The 21,521-nt window shown below is 36.4% G+C and overlaps 1 protein-coding gene across 1 annotated transcript; it reads left to right on the forward strand.

Annotated features, from left to right (window-relative positions):
- The first annotated feature begins 393 nt into the window (after positions 1-393).
- LOC111504106 (glucose dehydrogenase [FAD, quinone]) lies at positions 394-13,715 on the forward strand. The gene is made up of 6 exons (XM_023158598.2): positions 394-669; positions 722-752; positions 2,892-3,016; positions 5,406-5,621; positions 9,612-10,457; positions 12,975-13,715. Exons 1-6 carry the CDS (start codon positions 603-605, stop codon positions 13,601-13,603), a joined length of 1,914 nt encoding a protein of 637 aa, XP_023014366.2. The 5' UTR covers positions 394-602; the 3' UTR covers positions 13,604-13,715.
- Positions 13,716-21,521: the final 7,806 nt, after the last annotated feature.

The following is a 21,521-nucleotide window of genomic DNA, read 5'->3' on the forward strand; positions in this document are numbered from 1 at the left end:
TTGTTGTGGTTATATACTATGGTTATGTCCAGGTAGTTAAGTTTTGAGTTGTGTTCTTCCTCAATGCTGAAATATAGTTTCAGATGCGCTCCACTCAGAGAAGCCGTGACGGACATTTAAACGACGTTATATTCCACACATAATGGCATCAATAGGTCTTTCAAACGAATACAAACATAGTTTGTTTTATTCAAATTTGAAGATAGAAAGCGCTTAACTATTTAACTAGCTTAGATTTAACAATGGAGATATTGCCAAAATGCTTATGACGCAAAATGTATTATTCTTCATACCTAATACCAATTTTGATCAAAAGAGTAAAAGTTAATTTCCCTGAAACCACTGTGTTTTGAATCAAATAGTGCAAGGACTATTTACTCAACGATTCAATTGTAGGTGTGGCTTTCCTTTCTAATCAGCATATATTAATTGAATGCACGTGGAACCTAAACATACCTACTTAGCATTTTATCACCAGAATAGATATTTAGTAACGTAATTCACCTTTTTGAAATATTTTGGTATCGTTTCATTATCAGAAAGTTATAAATAAGGGTGCACAAAATATTTTGAACAAAATTTATCAAGAGCAGGTTACAAGTATGTGCTATGGAAACCCGAAAATTATTTTTCTCTTGTTTTCACTCCTTTCTTGGGAGTCTGTGACAGGTAAGTTGCATACTTTAACAATTTTTCATGTACTAAGCAAACATTCTTGCAGGTTATTGTAATACCCAAAACAGAAGAAGCGCGTAAGTAGTAGTTTACTTTTAATAAATCCAATTGCTTAATGATAACCGTGTATACCATCGATAGAATGGAGATTGTTGCAGTTATAAACAACATTCTGCTCAAAGCCGCATATTTTTAGTCATTCAAATAGTTATTTGATTGAGTTGTTTGATACAGAATGTACCGAATTTGTTTACTGTTGCTTTCGATATGTATAAAAAACATGAGTTAAATAGACTATATAGGGTTTTTATATGAACCAACCATGGTCCCCATAGACTAGGAGCCAGTGACAGATTTTCATGAGCATTTCTTTCCATTTTAAAATTGGTCGGATTGTAGTTTACACAATATATTAAAGGAAAATAAAGTCAGCTAACCATAACATGCCCAAACAGCAAAATTGTTTTATAATTTCATGATGCTGCAACAGTTTTATTTTGTTGGTATTTTATAGTTACTTCCAAAATGCTAATTGATTATATTAGACGAGCCATGAACATAATACAGTTGTAAGCAATAGAAGTGTTTTATAAATTTATCATAGAAACGTTTATAAAATTAAATTGAAACGTTTTTCCAATTATAGAACATATTTTCCTATAAAAGTAAATTGTTTTGTAGCACTTTTCTGTGAGGTTTTCATGCTCTTTATAAAACTATTTCAAGATTATTTTATAACTGCGTCCTGTAGCTTTAATGAAATTATTTTGTTTTATTGCCATATTGTCACTTTGAAGATAATTTCTCAACTATTTCAGAGTGTGGTATATTTATTACAATTCCAAAACAATAAAATAACTGTTATAAAATCAAATTGCTCTCGCTAATATATATTTGCTGTCGCCAAGAATAAAATGCAGCAATCAAGAAGAACCAGCTGACATTGATCGTGTAATGAAGTATAAATAATTTGTCAGTTTTATTTGGCTGGCGTCCCAATAACTATATACCTCATAACGTCGTGTACTATTGATCATAAGAAAAAAAATTGGGAAAGTTGTTCGTTTTAGACGAAGACCCACATAACCTAGTGCTTCAATTTTGTTATTGCTATCAAAGGTTATTGATGATTGAAATCCGTCGATTTAATTGGAGCACCATGTTAATAATACACTCAAATCACTAGCTCAAAACTCTTTCGAAATAATATTTAGACAAACAATACGTGAGGAATCCTATCTTCATTTTTATAGAAATATATAGCTTTAAAAGTAGTCCGACTCTGCAGCAATACCATCACTCCTAGAACTAAGTGTTTCTCAACAATTTTATAGGGGTCACATAGTAGCTAAAATACGTTAAAATGCTTGCTATTGATAACAAATTATTCTATAGAACGACGCCATTTTAAAATGATAGCAATTCAGAATACTGACATTAGATGAGTTGGAAATATGAAATACTGCACATATATATTTGCACTACATATATTTACAGATGAAAAGTACATAAATATTCTGTTTAAAAAAAATATATTTTTCCGTTAATATTGTAGGATTATATTATTTAGAACAAACAGTTAATTTGTGACTAGAAAATTAATACATCGACAGTGTGAATTTTTGTATTATTAATAATTTTTTCCAAAAATTTTAATAAAAGAGTGGCGCACTTAAATTTTAATAATAATAGGGTATATATTTGTCAATAAATTTCATTAGCAGTTTGTTCACCCCTCTGCTCCGGGTTTGAAGTGACGACGCTGTAAATTTTTCAAATTTTCGATGGCCCACCCTGTATAACTTATGAATCATTTTTCATTCTTTAATGTTGTATCACAGTGTTACACTTATTTTTTGTGACATAGAAAATAGATTTAGGAATAATTGAAAGAAATGAAATTCTCGATTTGTTTGGAAAAATTACTATTAGGATCTGGTGTCAAAATCTACTCATGGATATGATTAAAAAAAATATGTTTCTCCGTTAATTAGCTGTCGCCCCGACAACTCTCAGAAGTTTGAGAAACTTGTGCGAGCTAAGGACTAACGAGGTCTTATCTTTTAATATGTGATTCCTAACACGGTCTGTATTGTGATGTGATTCGATTTATGCGATGTTCTATCTTGAAAATTGTTGGTTTCCTAGGTAGATTTTCCACAATATAGGTACTTGTGACTGTTTTAGAACAATGACTTCAGTTATACGAATTTCAGGACTCCCGTCAATGAGGTTGACTATTTAACGAATCTGATAGAGACTGCTCAGAAGAATGCACTCACCTACCAATTTCCAAAGAATGCTGACAGATACAAACCAACTGACGAAAATAAAATTGAAGGTGAGTCATAATGACAACACTTTTAACAATCTGGTTTTTCAGATTGTGAAAGGTAAAAATACCCAAACAAGTACACGATGAACTCTGATTTTCTTCACTTTCGTTCAAAATAAATTTGGTTTTCTAGATATTTGCAAATACCTGGTGAATGAGTGGAAGTTATCATATAACTCCTTATATCATTATATAACTCGTTATATAACTCCACTCACTCATCAGTAGTAATTTGGCTATATACTTATTAAACTGTCGAAAAACAATAATATATATATATATATATATATATATATATATATATATATATATATATATATATATATATATATATATATATTACTGGAGTTTTTTTCCCAACAACAAATCGTTATTTTTAACACCTTGACACGTGTTTCGATCACCAAGTGATCATCTTCAAAGAGGAAGATCTTCCTTCCTCTTTGAAGATGATCACTTGGTGATCGAAACACGTGTCGAAATGTTAAAAATGACGATTTGGTGTTGGGAAAAAACTCCAGTAATATTCATTACTACACCAAAGGTTCCAAACAGTGCATCATAAAACAATAATATGTTGAAACTTGACTCTCACAAAACAATTTTTTTTCAAGAATCACTTCCATGAAATAGTTAATGATAATATTAATAATAATAATATTTATTCACTTCTCTCGTTAAAAAGTAAAAAATTATTTTACAAAATAGTACACAGTAACAAGAAAGACGTTCATCATAATAAATATAATACAGATACAAGTATAAAAACATTTACGGTCAGGTCAGGTCCAAAGTGAGTGGGTCTATTCGACCCTCCACTGCAACCCGCAAGGGTTTATTGTGGTTTATTGTGGCTCACACCTATTCACACTCGGCCAAATAAACCCAGTTTCTTAACGAAGCCAATTAATTTGTATGGTGAGTGATCTTTCAGGTCAGATGGTAAAAGTACGGCTCTGCCGAACTCTAAAGACCTGATTCGGTCCCCAGCGGGGCAGGCAGGGGGTTTGTTCCCCCACCTGAGACAGATTCTGCGTACTCCGCTCAAGAATTTGGTGCAAGGCGGTTTTATAAGGTACCACGCTCTTGAGGAGACGACTCAGTCGTTTTCTGGCCTCACCACGAAACATTTTTTCAAAGTTCAGTTGTTGGATCAGGAGCTGGGGAGTTAAGAAGCTCTCGCTCCTGAACTAAACCTACAGGAAGGTCAGTTGGAGTCGTAAACTCGACATCCATCTCCTCTGTGGACTCGCTCCCAAACTAAATTTACAGGGCGGTCAGTTGGAGTCGTAAACTCAACATCCATCTCCTCTGTAGACTCGCTCCTGAACTAAACTTACAGGGAGGTCAGTTGGAGTCGTATACTCGACATCCATCTCCTCTGTATACTCGATTCTGAAATAAATTTACAGGGAGGTCAGTTGGAGTCGTGAACTTGACATCTATGTCCACTGTTGACCTACAGGGAGGTTAGTTGGAGTTGTAAGCTTGACAACCATCTCCTCTGTAGAGTCAGCGTCATAAAGAATTTTTAAGTTCACTCTGTCCATAAAAGTCCCACGCCAAAAACAGCATGCACAGTGGTTCAGGCAGTGCAAGATGAACAAGGACAGCCATCCCGAAGTTACTCTCCCTGTAAGTGGTCAAAGCCAGACTATTAAATTATATTATTTTACCAGTATTTTACCTATATTGAGTTGCTCATACAATTATCATCTCTTTTCGTTTGCCATCCTGATCTTCAATTATTTCTGTGACGAACCTTTGAGTTTTGAATCTAGTATCATCATTAAAACATTCTTACAATTTTTGGAATCTGAATTCCTTCCTGAATCAATTATCTCAAATCTCCTAACTGATATCAGCAACTGATTGATCTAGAGAAAGTTGTCATTGTAGATACCCAAAACGTATTTTTTATTGTTCACAATTATGACCATAATGTCGATCTTTTCCTCTCAGTGGGTTATGGTGTCTCGATTTTTAAATTCTCTCCCCGCATCTGGTAGTTCACCTTATTAAGAATAAGATATCGCTATCGTTTTCAACAGATTAATTTCTAATGCACAGATTTTCATGATGGCGAGAACTCTGCGGTGAACTTATGTTGAAGACTCATACATTCTAGAAATGTTGGTTCCCAATTTTTTCTCCTGATTTCCAGATCTTCCAGTTGTTTCTGAAAATCAACCATCAAGTAATCAAGAATATTTTTAACTCCACCATTTTTTGTGTATCACCTCTCCGAAAACTTTTCTCGCTACTATATCCATCCACCAAATAAATTTTGAAGTATAGCAAGTAATTATGGAAGGTGGTTATTGTTTTCATTGAATTATTCGGTTTGTTAACTTACTTGAAATATATGTACATCATTATTATTATTGATTTTCAGATTTTGGAACATACGACTTCATCATCGTCGGTGCAGGAGGATCCGGTACTGTGGTTGCAAGCCGATTATCAGAAAATGATAATTTCAATGTTCTACTGCTGGAAGCCGGAGACTTTGGAAATAACTTCACTGACATTCCCGCCATGTACTTTCCTGTTGAGTACACCGACTATAACTGGGGATTCTTCAGCACTCCACAAAAGACTTGCTGCTTGGGTGAGTCTAGAGATTTCTCAAAAAACATTCACTTTAGTACCGACACATCCAGAGTGTACCTGTTGAGAAACATTTCATCAAATACTCAATCTCTCTGTCTCTCTCTCTCAAAACTAATATTTCTGACATGGAAGTGCGGGCGGGTATTCGATCACGGATACAACTCTCTTGATCGAGACTTGAATCATTGCCTCATTCAATGCCTCATTGTCAATGATAATACTTTTTTCAGGCATACATAGAAGTCTCTAAGTTACAGTCATCTCCTGATTCATTTCATGCTAAGGGATTCAATTTCACCTATTATTGTATCTGAATTTCCTGCAAAATACCATAAGGAAGAAGAGGAACAGTGGAAAGACCCGCTGGATTACCTGATTTCAGTCCATTTGACTTTTTTTATGAGCTGAAATCTGAGCCCTATACTAGCAGACTCGATGATATCCATAACCAAAAGGGGCGAATCAGGCAATAAATGCATAACATAATAAGACGAGTAATACAAAATGTCAGAGGTTGAAAATGAGAAATTTCCGTAGTAACGGCTGCATCCATCAATTTAAATGTCAGATATTTTTTTTCATGAGGTTAATTGAAATGTGAAGTCGATACTCAAATGCGTGACAATACCCATTAGGTACCTTGAATCTTGTATTGGACGAAAAATGTATATTGAATAAGAGATTTTTTTTGTAGTTTTGTTTAGAGGTTAACTTTGGAAACTTACTGTGATGACAACTGTCATCTCTTGTCTTTGCTAATTTGGAAACTTGAATAATATGCCAAAAAATATAACGAATTGTGAAGTTGATGAGCTGATTAAGAAAATTATGGTGTTTTCAAACTCAGTTTCCAAAAAATTAATTCCAATGAAAATACTCAAAGAGATAAAATGAAAATTCCTTTATTTGAACTAACCTTTTCATTATTCAGAAAGACGAATACTGGGTTGTAAAAACTATTTTTGATAACAATACCCTAGTTTCCGTGACATTTCAAACAATTATGAATACTTATACATAAACAACTATTTAAAGTATTACTTACTCGTTTACACTACGTTGAATTCAAATAAAATTATATGAAAACAAACTAGATTACAAAAACTATTTATGGAGACAGTAACTGTAATATAAAGTCAATGATTGACTTTTATTTTCATGGGACTTAAATAGTTTCTCTTTAAGATCGAATGTTTCAAAACAAATGTGGATTTAGTTACCAGGATCAACAGTTATCATGAGCTATGTATAGTAGATGTTGAAAGACAAAGAGCCACCTATTTTTTGGAAAAAAAAAACATTAGAGAAAGACTAGCAGGCTCACAACCTTATTAATTTTCAATAAGTATCCTGTTGCTGTATTCATTTTATCATCCGCAGCAATTATAAATTCCAGAATGGAAGATGGGTTTCAATTTTTTTTTGTAGATATTCCTTTTTAACCTTGTCAACTGAGATGGAAAAATTATAAATGAGGAAGATGAATAGAGAGCTTCAAATTTTTTATTATTTTTGAAACGTTAGTCACCCCTAAGACGTGGTTCAAGGTTATCAGATTATGAAAGATGCTTCGTCTTGGATATACGTTATCAGAAACAACCGTCCAATCTTCTGAATTTCCATCATTCTTCATTCATTCTTCAAATACGTTCCTCTCATCTTTTTTCAAGACATGTTTTCAGGTCCCTTGATGGCCCTTCCAAGAGAAAAGTTTATGGATTTTTTGCTTCCATGGCTAATAATTCCATACTGGAAAATAATCACTCTTCTAGTCAATTCCTTTTCTACTTCCAGTATCGTCTTGCGAATTTTGGTTTTGGTTCTACCCTCCATTTCCAGAAGTCTTCTTTGGGAACTTGATATTGGTTTTTGAGTTGCTCTTTTGAAGAGAAAGATGATAAAAATGGTGAAAAAACATACACCTCCGTATCTGGTGCAAAGTCTTCTGTGGGTCTCTCTTTACTTATAATGTTACTAACATCTCTTCTAGGCTGAAGCCAATAAGTGTCAGTGCCTGTCGAAAATCCGTGAGTACTGGATGAGAACGTGTAGTAACCCTTCCCTTGAAATTGATTAACACCGAAACTTCTGACATGATAGGGAGTGAAAACCATTGAATACATTTCTTCTGAAAATTTTTTGCCAAAAAAATTATCCTATCAAATTTGTCTTTTTCTAGTCATGTGTGTCGAAATAACCAATGAAACCATCATTACACTGATAACTACCCATGGATAGTTTTCACGGGTAGTTATCTCTTATGTCATGACATTGCTAAGCAACCAACACAATAAAGTTGTTTGACATTTCAGTAATTCAATTTATTTCGAAAATGTCACTTCCTCGCTTTGGTGTTCAAAATGATGCGGCAATTGACAAAATCATTGAAGAAAATACACCAAAAAATACTGTCAATAGTAAAAAATACACTTGGAAAATATTTATGGAGTTTTGTGACGCCAGAAAATATGAATTGGATGGAAATCGTACTCTCGAAGAGCTTGCATTAATACTCAAGGATTGGGCGATTAATATGAGAAAAAAGGATAGCACAGAGTTTAAGGAGGCTACTGTTAAAACCGTATGGAATATAACAAGCAAATTATTACAAGAAAAGTATTACAAGGAGTATAATATCATGCTAGACCCCTTTAAAAGTGTTGCATTCAAGCAAGCGCGGAATGCACGCGACGCAGCACGAAGAAATTTACAAACAGATCCCACTAAACGAAAAACAAGCTCAGTACCATTAACTTCAAATGAAATGAGTAAAATTATAAACTTTTGGGATGAAAATACCCCTATAGGACTCCTACGCAAATTTTATCACATAGCAGCGGTGGAATTGGCTTGGAGAGGTGGTGAACGTGCTGCTTGCTTAGTTGATTATTTTCATATCGAAAAGGACAACAATGGATCTCCAACTAATAGGATAGAATATAATCCAATTTTCAGTAAAACCTGCCAAGGAAGTTCAAAGAACTGCGCCTCTAGCAAATGGTTAGTTCAAAATAGTGACAACAATGCTTGTCCTGTCAGATTATTCATTAAATTATTATCAAAACGAGGCACAAATATCAAGACAAATAGACTATTTTTAAGGCCAAATCGTCACTGGAAGACAGGAAGCGATAACTGGTATGACAATATGCCTCTGGGTAGAAATATAATCAACGGATGGACGAAATCTTCTGCTGAAGCAATTGGCTTGGATACGAAACAGAGGAAAATAACCAATCACTCTAATAGAGCAACTGCAGTCAGTCAACTAGCTAAGAGTGGAGTTCAAGAACAGCAATTGTTGAAAATTACTGGGCACAATAATGGAAAATCCATAAAACCTTATTTGAATATTGATCAGGAACATCATAACCAAATAATCAATAGTATGCGTGGAAACACATATGCAGTAACCGAGGCAAATACAGCAAGATCAACGGAATATCATTATACGAATTGTTCTTTTAATAACTGTATGTTCAATAAATAATTTTGTTCGAATTGCAAAAAATTTTCTCACCGAATATCCCTCGAACATTGATAAATAATTCATAATTTTATCACAACTTCCTCAAGCACGTTATTTTAGGTAACATCCCTCCGCCTTCGGCGTCGGGATGTTACCAAATAACGTGCTTTCGAAAACTGTGATAAAATTATTTCGTTAGTTATCAATGTCCTTGGGATATTATAGCTGAAAACTGGTTGATTTTTTAACACTTTGCGCATTTTGGTTATATCATCTAAGGGTTCACTTGAAAACCTATTGAGTAGTAATGAAGGTGAAAGTTTTTCTTACACAAGAATCAAGTTATCAATTGATAGTCAGTTTTTGGAAATATGTTCCTCGGGAGTCCTTCCGGAGATTGTCGAAAACGAATCAGGCTACAAATGAAATGAACATATAAGATATCCTCATTACTGTGCAAGATTTTAGATTCATATAAAGTAATAATATAACTTGGAAAATAAATCAAACATTTTTCAGGAATGGTTGACAAAAAATGTCCGCTGCCAAGAGGAAGAGGAGTTGGTGGCTCTACATTGATTAATGGTGGAATATACGCGAGAGGCTCAAGATTAGATTTCGATAGGTGGGCAAAGCATGTGAACGACTCTACGTGGTCATATGAAAAAGTATTACCTTACTTCAAAAAATCTGAAGATTTCCACCACCGCGATAAGGCAGCACCAGTTTATGAACCAGTTCATGGCAAAGGTGGATTATGGAACGTGGAATATCATCTACCCAGAAGTCCACAGCTGAATTCTTGGCTAGCAGCAAATGAAGAACTGGGTTATGGAGTTGCGGATTACAATTCCGGAACAGGTCTTGGAGCCTCTCCCTTTCAGTTAAATACGATAAATGGGAGACGACTAGATGGAGGGAAAGCTTTTATCCATCCGTTCCTCGGAAGAAAGAATTTACATCTAGTGAAAGAGGCATACGTCACCAAAATTCTGATAGATCACATTCGTTCATCTGCAGAAGGCGTTGTTTTCACCCTGCATCACAAAAAATATACCGCTAAAGCTAGCAAGGAAGTCATAATGAGTGCAGGAGTGTTTCAAACTCCACAACTCCTGATGTTATCAGGCATTGGCCCCAAGAAACATTTGGAGTCTTTGAATATACCTGTGGTGAAAAATTTACAGGTTGGCAGTTTTCTAAAGGACCACCCTACGTTTTATGGTGTCGTCTTCGGTTCGAACTATACGGAACCAACCAAACCACTGAAAGAACAGGTTGAGGAGTACTTGAGGGGTTACGGAGCACTATCTCTATCTGGAAATAACCAAGGAGTTGGATTTTTCGAATCAAAATTCACAAAAGGTATGTTCACTTCATAAACCTATTGGTAGAAAAGTACCCCTTCTTATTATCATTTACGTGATATCATGAATGGAAATGAATGCGAATACATGCCATTTTTTTGGTAATTGAACTGTTTCAATATGAATGTTAGAGGTCCAGATTTCTATTATATAAAAATGTGGTAGCAGATTTGAAATCTATAGAAGAGAAATATAAAATTGAAATTATTATGTCACATATTTATGTCAAACCTACATAAATAAACACAACAATCTTATGCCTTGTACTTGTACAAGAACTACAATTTATAATTTTGATTATCTTCTTCTTCATCATCGTCGTCCTCCCACCGCTGAAGTTCTCTAAAATCCTTTTCTTCATCATCTTCAACGACATTTGTCTCCAGGTCTTTCATGATTTCGGAGTCAAAGGTTCTGTCTTCATTGAAATAGTTCTGAATGGTAAAGCATTGGGGCAAGCTTGCTCATAACACTGACCACAAACTGAATAGCACTTCAACCCCGATTTCCTGCATCCACATCGCGAACCACAGCCACTCTTGCAGTTGCAGAATATTGTGATGAGCAATTTCTCTGGAGTGATAGATTACAGGAATTCGTTACGCATTGTCCAACCCCGTTCCTGGGGTTCCAAATCATGATCTTACCAAGTTTGAACTTGATAATAAGTACGATTGAAATGTTCGTGAGCTGCTGCACTTATTAGTGGAATATTCGATAAGGGTACAGGGTTCTTCAGTTTTGTTTTTTTAAAGACAAAACACAAGCACTACATGAAAATCCCCAAGGCGCTTTGAGAGCGGTGCCTGATATGAACTGCTCTTGATGGAATCAAATGAGCCAAGTACTAGAACACTTCCCGTGGAGGTATTTATAGAAGAGTGACAAATCTCCAACATTTCTTCGATATCAAGTGATGTTTCATCTCCACTCAGGTGGATGGCTCTTTACTGAATAGAATCCAACAGCTTCAGTTTATGCTTAGGGGCGAAGCTCCACACATGAGAAAAATACTCCAAAGGTCTGATCTGAGCTTTATAAAGCATCAATAGTTGCTGAGGTGTGTACAGTCTTCTGGTTAGGAACAGTTTTCCAAGCTTTTGAGAATCAGCCTTTGCAATTTCAGCGACATGATTGCGCCAAAACATATTGGTGTCTATTTTAACCCCCAACAAACTCATAGAAGCATCCGGTTTCGGACAAAACCGATGTCTGGGTTTTTGTAGCATTGAAGTGAACCTTGTTACGTTTTTTCAATGAGTCGTTGATATACAATTAAACGTTCTTTAAGGAAGCTGGAAAGCCATACACAGAAATTATCCGACCAGCCATAACATAGAAGTATGGCCAGCAAACCCTCATGCCACACTTGACTTGACTTGACGTGGATGATGGATACTGTCCACAGATTACTGTCCACACATTGTAGACTGCCAAAAAGCTTTGAATTCCATTCTCAATTAATCTCTGAACCGGGTCTGACTTATTACATGGAAAACACAAATCAGTCATAGCTCTTGAAATTGTACTTCCGTAGTTACCAAGATACGATCCAAAACTAAGGAATAATTAAGGTTGGTAGAAATTGGTTCCTTGAAAAAAAAAAGACGATCGTAACTATACAATACAATTGAACATCTGTCCCTACTGGCTATAAATAAAAGGTTCCGTACTATAATGTGGGTCCTAATTTTCAGATGAAGAGATTTTTAAAATGTATTCAGTGGAAATGTGAATATGATTGAAATGTAGTTGTAGTCTGTCCCTTGATTATTTTTTTAATTTTAGGATCGGTTATAAGTGTTATTGAATTAATGAAAAAATAATTGAAAATAATATAATGGGTGGTAAGGAATGAAAATTAATAATATTTATGTATTTATCAATAATGAATAAACTTCATATGGCGTGTTTTTGACCGGGACTACCGGTTGACCTCAAATGATGCTCTAACCGCGCGTCTTCCGCCCTCTATCTCGAAAACAATTGAACGTGTGAATAATTTCATGCAACAAAAGTTGTAGGGAATTTAATCTTCTACAATATTGATAATCGATAGAAATAGTGAAAAATTCATAGGAAACAAAATATTTGCAAAAAATGTGCAAAAATCAATTTTTGTAGCCTTTGACCTTAGATTTCAATAGTCGCGTACTCACAACCATCTGTAGGTTTCGAGACAAATTTAAAGATATCAAAATACAAGTTCATACGAGTTTATAGTTGGGTATCTCAAATTCCGAGATACTAACCTAATGTTGACTAAGATAACTGGGCCATAAAGAAAATAGGCAGAAAACATTTCAGTAGAGTAGAAACAAATTAAAAATTCGAAGTACCTTTCCTATCATACTTTATGTATTGTTGCACATACACTTACTTCAACAACAACTTAGTAAACTATTCATCACTAAACAATAGAAAATAGTTTGAATCAGTTGATACATTTTTACAGTGGTTTTACAGTAGATACAATTTAGATGCTTCATATTATATATGTTGTTCTGCTTTTCAGGTACTGGGTATCCGGATATAGAAATTGGAATGGTACCAGCTGTGGCTATAAGCGACTTATCACAACGGACTTTCTCACTAACTGATCAAACTTATGAGGATCTGTGGAAGCCCATGAACAGATCCCAAAGTTATATAACTTACGTTATTTCACTCCATGCAGAATCTACTGGAACTGTGAGATTGAATAGTTCGGATCCATATGAATATCCAATAGTGGATGTCAACTTTTTATCCGACCCCAAAGGCAAGGACATCGAAACTATTTGTGAAGGAGTTCAGATCTTAATGAATCTTTCCAAAACACAAGCTTTCCAGAAGATTGGTGCTAAACTCGGAGGTAGACCGTTGAAAGCCTGCAAAGAATTCGAATACTTGAGCAAACCTTATTGGTACTGTGCTATAAGACAAGTGACCATGAATATTTACCATCCAGCATCGACATGTCCCATGGGAAATAATCCGGAAAGAGGTGATGTCGTAGACTCGCATTGCAAGGTTCATGGAATAAAGAAATTGAGGATTGCGGACGCAAGCGTCTTTCCTTTTTCATTGGCTGGTCACCCCACTGCCGCAGTGGTAATGGTTGGAGAAGTAGTGTCGGATTTGATAAAAAAAGAGTATCAATAATGTTCCATCACTAGTTTCATTATTAGTTTTAGGGGTAGGTTTGATGTCAACTGACAATTGAGAATGAGTTACTTTGTTTGCCGGTAGTTGAATAAAAATGTTCACATCATCATCTGCGTTCTGTATCTGTATATCTGTAGAGTAGGGAAGGTGAGTCTAAGCCCACAGCACTTAGGCCACATGTGACCCATTATACATCCTCTCGAGGTTGTCCTCCTAGGTCATCGTCCATCCTGTCCTTTCCAGGAAGGTGGACAGTTCAGTGGGAGACATCTCCTTTATATCGGCAGGTGTAGGCCAAGACTCGCCGAACACACACTCTCTTATCGACGATGACTCCGGGCACTCACATAGGGCATGCCTGACAGTCTCATCTTCCTGTTCACACATCCTGCATAAAGGTGTGTCCACTAGCCTCATACTATGGAGGTGGCCAGTCAGAAATCCTACTGTTAAGCGTAGATTTTTCCTGGTCATCGCCCGATATTTCTTCGCCGCCAGCTTCCCAGGGTCGCTCAAGGTGATCCTGGCAAGATTGCATCCTTTGATTTCATCCCATCTCTTTAAGGATTGAGCATGGGTGTAACATTTGGCTCGTTCCGTCGAAGTCATCAGGCCGTAGGTGCCACTGGGTCCTAAAATTATTAGTCCAGTCGCTTCCTTGACTGAAGCTTCATCAATGCGATTACATTCACTCCCGTCGTGCTCTTTAATCCACCTCAGGATAATGTTATTATCTACCAAGGCTTTGGCTAAATCTTGGTGAAACTCTAGTACTAGCCCTGAGGTTACACGTTGTCTGTTCAAAGTTAACAGGGCTTGTCTGCTGTCAGTGCAGATTGTTATGTTTTTGCCAGAAATTCCTTTCCTGATTATTTCTTTTGTGGCGATTAAGATACCAGCCATTCCCCACCAAATCCTTAGGCTTAGTGATCTGGAGTACACTCCAGATCACTAAGCCTAAGGATTTGGTGGCCGTCTGTATATGTGCATGTTGCATTTGTAGCATCTGACTCTGTGTTCTGTTTTATTTGTGTTTTGTAGGGTTTATTAAACACAAACCTGGGTTCACTTGCATCACTGGTTGCCTGCAGCAGAGGTTGCGCAGTAAGCGCTTCCCGCCATAGGCCAAGCCTCAACTGACCCATCCTACTTCGAGGTTTACACCAGCCGTGCGCAATCGTACCATGGCCATTAACTCAACCTCCTCAACATACAGGTCCAGAGGGGTCAGACCCCGTAATTAATGGTGTTGTTCTCATGGCTGAGGTTACACGTTGTCTGTTCAAGGTTAATAGGACTTGTCTGCTGTCAGTGCAGATTGTTATGTTTTTGCCAGAAATTCCTTTCCTGGTTATTTCTTTTGTGGCGATTGAGATACCAGCCATTCCCCCCTTAATCCTTAGGCTTAGTGATCTGGAGTACACTCCACATCCTGAGCCTTCTTTGGTTTTTGAGCCGTCTGTATATGTGCATATTGCTTTTGTAGCATCTGACTCTGTATTCTGTTTTATTTGTATTTTGTAGGGTTTATTAAACACAAACCTAGGTTCACTTGCATCACTGGTTGCCTGCAGCAGATGTTGCGCTTCCCGCCATAGGCCCAGCCTCAATTGACCCATTCTACTTCGAGGTTTACACCAGCCGTGCGCAATCGTACCATGGCCATTAACTCAACCTCCTCAACATACAGGTCCAGAGGGGTCAGACCCCGTAATTAATGGTGTTGTTCTCATGGCTCCTGGGATTTTTAAACAAGCCAATCGCTATATTTGATATAATTTTTGGATGGCCGTTGCTTGTAGAACTTTTGGCCCCCATGCAATGGCTCCCTACGTTAACATAGGTCTTATTATTGCAGTGTAAATCCAGGTGACCATCATCTGCGTTATTCATAAGGTGGTTTATTTAAAGTATCAAAATGTTTCATGTAGGGGAAGGTGGAGCAAAACAGAGAAGGGGGTTAGACGGGGTGGGCCTTTTTTCCCAGTCAGGTGCTGTACTCTGTTGGCTACGTTCGTAACTAGCTTGAAGGAGAAGGGCAAGACTAACAAACAAAGCGGCATCCATCATTAGTTACGCATTTGTTGCCACTGGATTGAAACATTTCTGTAGCCTAATGGGGCAAGATGGTGCATATATGGAATATAAAAGAGCAGCAGAGTCGTTTGGGGTGCCTCAGACAACCTTAGAACGCAAAGTAATAAAGATCGAAGCAGAAGATTTCAATGAAATTCCTGCAGAATATAAATTGGAAGAAAAACTGGGACCAATTTTCACGATCTTTTCGAATGATGAAGAAAAGAAGCTACTCAACTACATCAAGTTAATGGAGAACCGATTGTTTGGTCTTAACAACAATGACCTAAGAAAACTGACTTATGTTGGTATGTTGTATTTTCACAATTTCAGCTGTTTAGCATGTTTATTTTGTTGGTGGAAGGAATAAAAATTGAAAGTGTCTTGCGTGTTCGGGAATTTTCTGCTACTGAAAAAACTGATCAACGAACTTATGTAAAATTTTATGTAAAAAATGGATACAATGATTGTATTTTGAGTCAGAAAAACGATCACAAGTGATACCAGGTTTTCACAGAAGGTTGAGAAGATGTGCAGAAGTTGAGAATATTAGTTCAATTTTTTTTGTTCACTGTGCCAATTGAATTTAAATGAGGGAAATGATCCAAAGTTTGATTTTTCAGCTGATTTTTCCACGGCCTTAACTTTTTTTAAAGACTTGAATACATGAATACATTTACTCCGTAACTTCATATTCAGATGAGTCAAGTGTTTATTAATATCCACCAAAAAGGCACAATCAACCCACTAGACATTGTCATTCTCAACAAAAAACTGGGGTATTTCCACTTGTTGTTAATAGATGGCGTTACTGTCTATAAGTGAGTTGTTTAGAACTGACAAAGACCTAACACTCTCTCGCTTGTCTGGGCACGCGCTGCGCTAGAATTATTTTTTTCAAGGACAAAATACAAGCACTACAAGAAAATCTTCAAGGCGCTCTCAGAGCGGTGCCTGTGCAAAAGTAGCGATTCACATTGTATTTGAATCGCTGGAAAATAAATCCATTTGGAAAAACTTTCTCAAAAAGTTCATTCCATATAAACGCAGTTCTCCAGATGAAAGAGTTCTTAAACAGTGAAGTTCGAGGTGTACTGAGTTGAACCTCAAAACGATGAGCAGCCACAGTTCGTCGCGTATTTCTGATATGTACCGCTCTGGGTGGAGTCAAATGTGCCAAATTACTTGAACACTTCCCGTGAAAGTATTTATAGAAGAGAGACAAATCTCCAACCTTTCTTCGATGTTCCAGGCTATCAAGGTTGCACGTGATGTTCGCGTCTCCAATCAGGCTGTTTTCGGAATCCAGCAACTTCAGAGTAAGTTTGGCTCCATATATGAGTACAGTACTCCAAAGAAGGTCTGATCTGAGCTTTATAAATCATCAAAAGTTGTTGAGGTGTGTACAGTTTTCTGGTTTGGAATAGTGTTCCAAGCTTTTGAGAAGCAGTCTTTGCAATTCCAGCGACATGATTGTGCGTCCATTTTAACCCCCAACAAACTTATCGAAGCAGAAAGTACAATTTTCTGATCTGGGTTTTTGTGGCATTGCATTGAATCTAGTTACTTCCACCCCAATTCAAAATCTCTTTTAGATCTCCACTAAGATGTGCAACCTCCAGCTGCCGGTGAAGATGTGCATCCACAGCCGATGTTCTGGACTCCAAATGGAATGACGAGACAAGTATGCTGTCTTCAGCAAAGCAATTTATTGGATTCGTGTTTTTTTCAAATAAGTCGTTGATATACAATATAAAGAGGGTTGGAGACAATATGGATCCCTGGGGAACACCAGCGTTGCTGGTGAAAGTATTCGAGAGATATCCATCGATGACCACTTGCAGGGAACCTTCTTTCAGGGAGCTGAAGAGCCACACACAGAAATGATCCGACAAGCCATAGCATCGAAGTTTGGCCAGCAAATACGATCAAATATCTTAGAAATATTAATTACTTATAAATGTAAAACTTCCGTAGAGGAATCGAGTGGAGGTCTAAAATACATGATCTTTTTTTTTGTGACACTTTGCGATCGCGGGCCGTGGTGATACGGCCCAGGGGCCGGATGCTGCTCACATGCCGTATGTTTGACACGACTGATATAGACGATATAATAGAATTAACAAAGTATTTTCATCGAAAGTCCTCAGCTTCTATTTCGATGATATTTATTTTACATTTTTGTTGTTTCATTTCATCAGGAAACGTTTGAAGTGGTTGCAGATTTATTTGAATAGTTTAAACCAGTGGTCGCCAACCTGTCGATCGCGAGCTACCGGTAGCTCGCGGAGGCAATTCTGGTAGCTCTCACAACGATTTTAATTTAAAAAATACAAACTGCAAAAATCAGAGAAGCTTCCGAAAGTTCCACAAAAAAATCTAATTGTCATAATATTAAACATAAACAGCGACAACGTTGCGGTGAGCGATCTGCCGCTGACGACATCAAGCTAGAATCGGCTAGAACCGACCAGCCGGACCAGCGCGTTAGTGTTCGAGAACGATCTGGATTGCTTTGAACCGGATCAATACGCACGGCGCGGTGACATTGCGCTTGTTTAAAACTGAATGCGTAACCATCGTCCAGCGGTTGGGTTAGTAGAGAACAACAAAAATAATATTATGGCAAGCAGTTGTAAGAAGGTAAAGACATACCACTTTCATTCGGAATGGGAAGAACAATACTTTTTTACGAAGGTTAAAGATAAAAATGTGTGTTTATTATGTAATACTTCGGTCTCCGTTGCTAAAAAAGGAAATATTGAGAGATATCATAAAACTGTACATTCTAATTTTGCAAAAACCTTCCCACTACATTCTGCTGAAACAGTTAAAAAAGCAGTTAATTGGACAACAATCAATATTTTTAAGAACAGTCGACAAAAATAAGGCTGCAACAGAAGCATCGTACCGTGTGTCCCAGATAATTGCACTAAAAAGAAACCTTATGAAGACGGGGAAATGATGAAACAGGCGTTTTTAGAAGCTGCTGATTCGCTATTTGCCAACTTTAGAAATAAAGACGAGATAGTTTCAGCTATAAAATCTATGCAACTTTCTGCTAATACACTGATGAGACGTGTAGAAGTAATGAGCAATGATATTTTTTTACAGTTAAGAACTGACTTAGATAACTGTGTTTATTTTTCACTTCAACTGGATGAATCAACAGATGTCGTTGACACTGCCCAGATGGCCGTGTTCGTCAGGATGGTTTTTAGTGATTTTACGATTAAAGAAGATCTTTTGAAGTTCATTCCACTGAAAGGACACACTACTGGACATGAGTTGTTTTCTCATTTAAAAAATATTATTTCTTCCGAGAAAATTCCAATATCAAAAATGGTAGGCTTGACAACCGATGGCGCTCCAGCTATGGTGGGTTGTGATAAGGGTCTGGTGGCGTTATGTCATAAAGATGAAACTTTTCCGCAATTTCTCTGTTACCACTGCATTATCCATCAGCAAGCATTATGTGGAAATTTCCTGAAACTAAACAACGTTAAAAAACTGATGGTAAAAATTGTGAACAAGATTAGAGCTCAAGCGTTACAAAGAAGATTATTCAGAACCTTGGCCGATGAAGTTGACTGTCAATACGGGGACCTACTTCTTTACTCTGAAGTCCGATGGTTAAGTAGAGGACGGGTGCTGAAACGTTTTAATGATGTCCTATCTGGCATAGTTCAATTTTTCAAACAACGCGATGAACCGACTCCGGAACTAGAGAGTTCAATCTGGCTTAGAGATTTTGGTTTTCTCGTGGACATTACAGAGAAATTAAACGAACTTAATTTGCAGCTTCAGAGGAGAGACAAAGAACTAGCGGAAATGATTTCTGATATAAAAGCATTTATCAAAAACCTGGAGTTTTGGGAACAAAACCTAATTAACAGCGATGCCAAGCATTTTCCTATTCTTTCAGAAAAAATATCTCAAAATCCATTAGAATCCTATGACAACAAATATCATGTAGAAATAATTTCTACCCTGAAGAATAACTTCAAAAATCATTTTAAGGATTTCAATGAAATGGCTTTAGTAGCGCAGTTTGTTGTTTCACCCTTTATGGAAATTGATATCCAACAGTTTGCAACTTGTGTTATGCAGAACTTTGGCGAAGACATCGCTGCAACAGAAATGGAAGTTATTGAGTTTCAAAATGATTCAGCCTTAAAATCGTTAGTCTCAAGTACTGAATGTATCTGGCCTATTGTAAGTAAATACAAATAGTCAGTTCTATACCGTGTTGCCTTGAAAGAGAAAGCATTATTCAGTTCAACCTATTTGTGTGAATCTTCTTTTTCCAATATGAAGTTTATTGAGAACAAATATCGCAATCGACTTACAGATGAACATTTGGATAATTGTATTCGAATGGCTGCATCAAATTATACTGCAAACATTAAAAAAATTATCGATGAGTCTGAGTATCAGCCTTCTCATTGAACGTGCTTTTTTATTTTTCAATGTTTATGTTCATGATAGTGCGTTACTTTATTGTTGTTATTATTAACTATTTTTAAATCATACGTGACATGCCGTTGTGGCTGGATAAAAGTTTGTGTTTATTTTTCAAACACCTTCGTTTGATAGGTAGGAATGTAGCTATGAACAAGTACGTACTAGTAATATTAGTTATTTTGTTATTAGTTTATTATTGGTACCTATGTATTATGTATTACCAGTTAAATAGTAAAATAAATACATATAATGATAAATTAACTGTGGATTATTTCATTTACGTTGCGTTACGTGGCTTCGGTTTGGGTAGCTCGCTGTTTATTCCAAAATTAACAAAGTAGCACAACACATTGAAGAGGTTGGCGACCACTGGTTTAAACAATATGTTCGGTGGTAAAGATGATTACATGTCTCCCTATCAAGAAACTAAACTCATGGTGGTTTATAAAAATCGATTTCGACACACAATGACTTTCAATTAGCTAAAACCCAGCCAAACGACAGAGAAATTGACGAGACAATTACAAATTCTAATTGCTCAGATTAATAATTTCCCTTTGAAATGATTTCCTCAGTGAATTTTTTCAACTGCGCCATAATTATTTGTTCATGAAACACTTCAAGTGAAGTAGCAACTTTAAAACTTACAAATCACTCATCTCACATTTTATCAGCAATGCTGATAAGTTGCAACCTTCAAACTCATTCAACTTGGGTCTGTGTCACGAGCACATCATGCTCGGTAATCGATCAAATTTCGAAATTTGGAGGAACATGTGGGGTATTTGATGACATATCAGATCACATGGTGCTGTTAAAAAAAGGGTTGATAGAGAGGTAATTCGTTCTAGTCTAGCTTTGAAAGATAGACTAGAACGTTTGACAAACACTGACGTTCAGTGTTTGTCAAACTCAACTTTTTTTTTGAAAAAAATTGATAAAGTGCATTTCTAGATCGAATTTAACAAAAATAAATTATATCCATATGCCAAATTTTATGCAACTAGGATAAAGTTAACGTTTTGCTTATTTTTGACAGATATCCCCTTTATTTTAAAAAACAAGTTCGGTTAATTGTCATCAATTCATGTATACATAACAAACTCATCATGGAGTTTAACTTTTCTGAAACATTTTTACTTTTACGGACATTTTTAGAGAGAAATTAAAAATTTGCTATAAAAATTTTAACATCCAAATAGTGTATCACAAAAGCATAAATGTCATTATCGAAATCGTATTTTGAACGCTGAAAATAATATGAAGGCATGTTGGGAAGTAGTGGCCGAGTTGAAAGGTAAAAGAAGAGAAAAAACTTGAATGGGAATTTGGAAGATGATCCCGATAAAGTTGCTGCAGAATTTAATAAATGCGC

This window comes from Leptinotarsa decemlineata, unplaced genomic scaffold (assembly GCF_025532065.1).
Source record: "Leptinotarsa decemlineata unplaced genomic scaffold, Ldec_3_MD MMD2_tig00000035_RagTag_RagTag, whole genome shotgun sequence".
Lineage (NCBI taxonomy): Eukaryota > Metazoa > Arthropoda > Insecta > Coleoptera > Chrysomelidae > Leptinotarsa > Leptinotarsa decemlineata.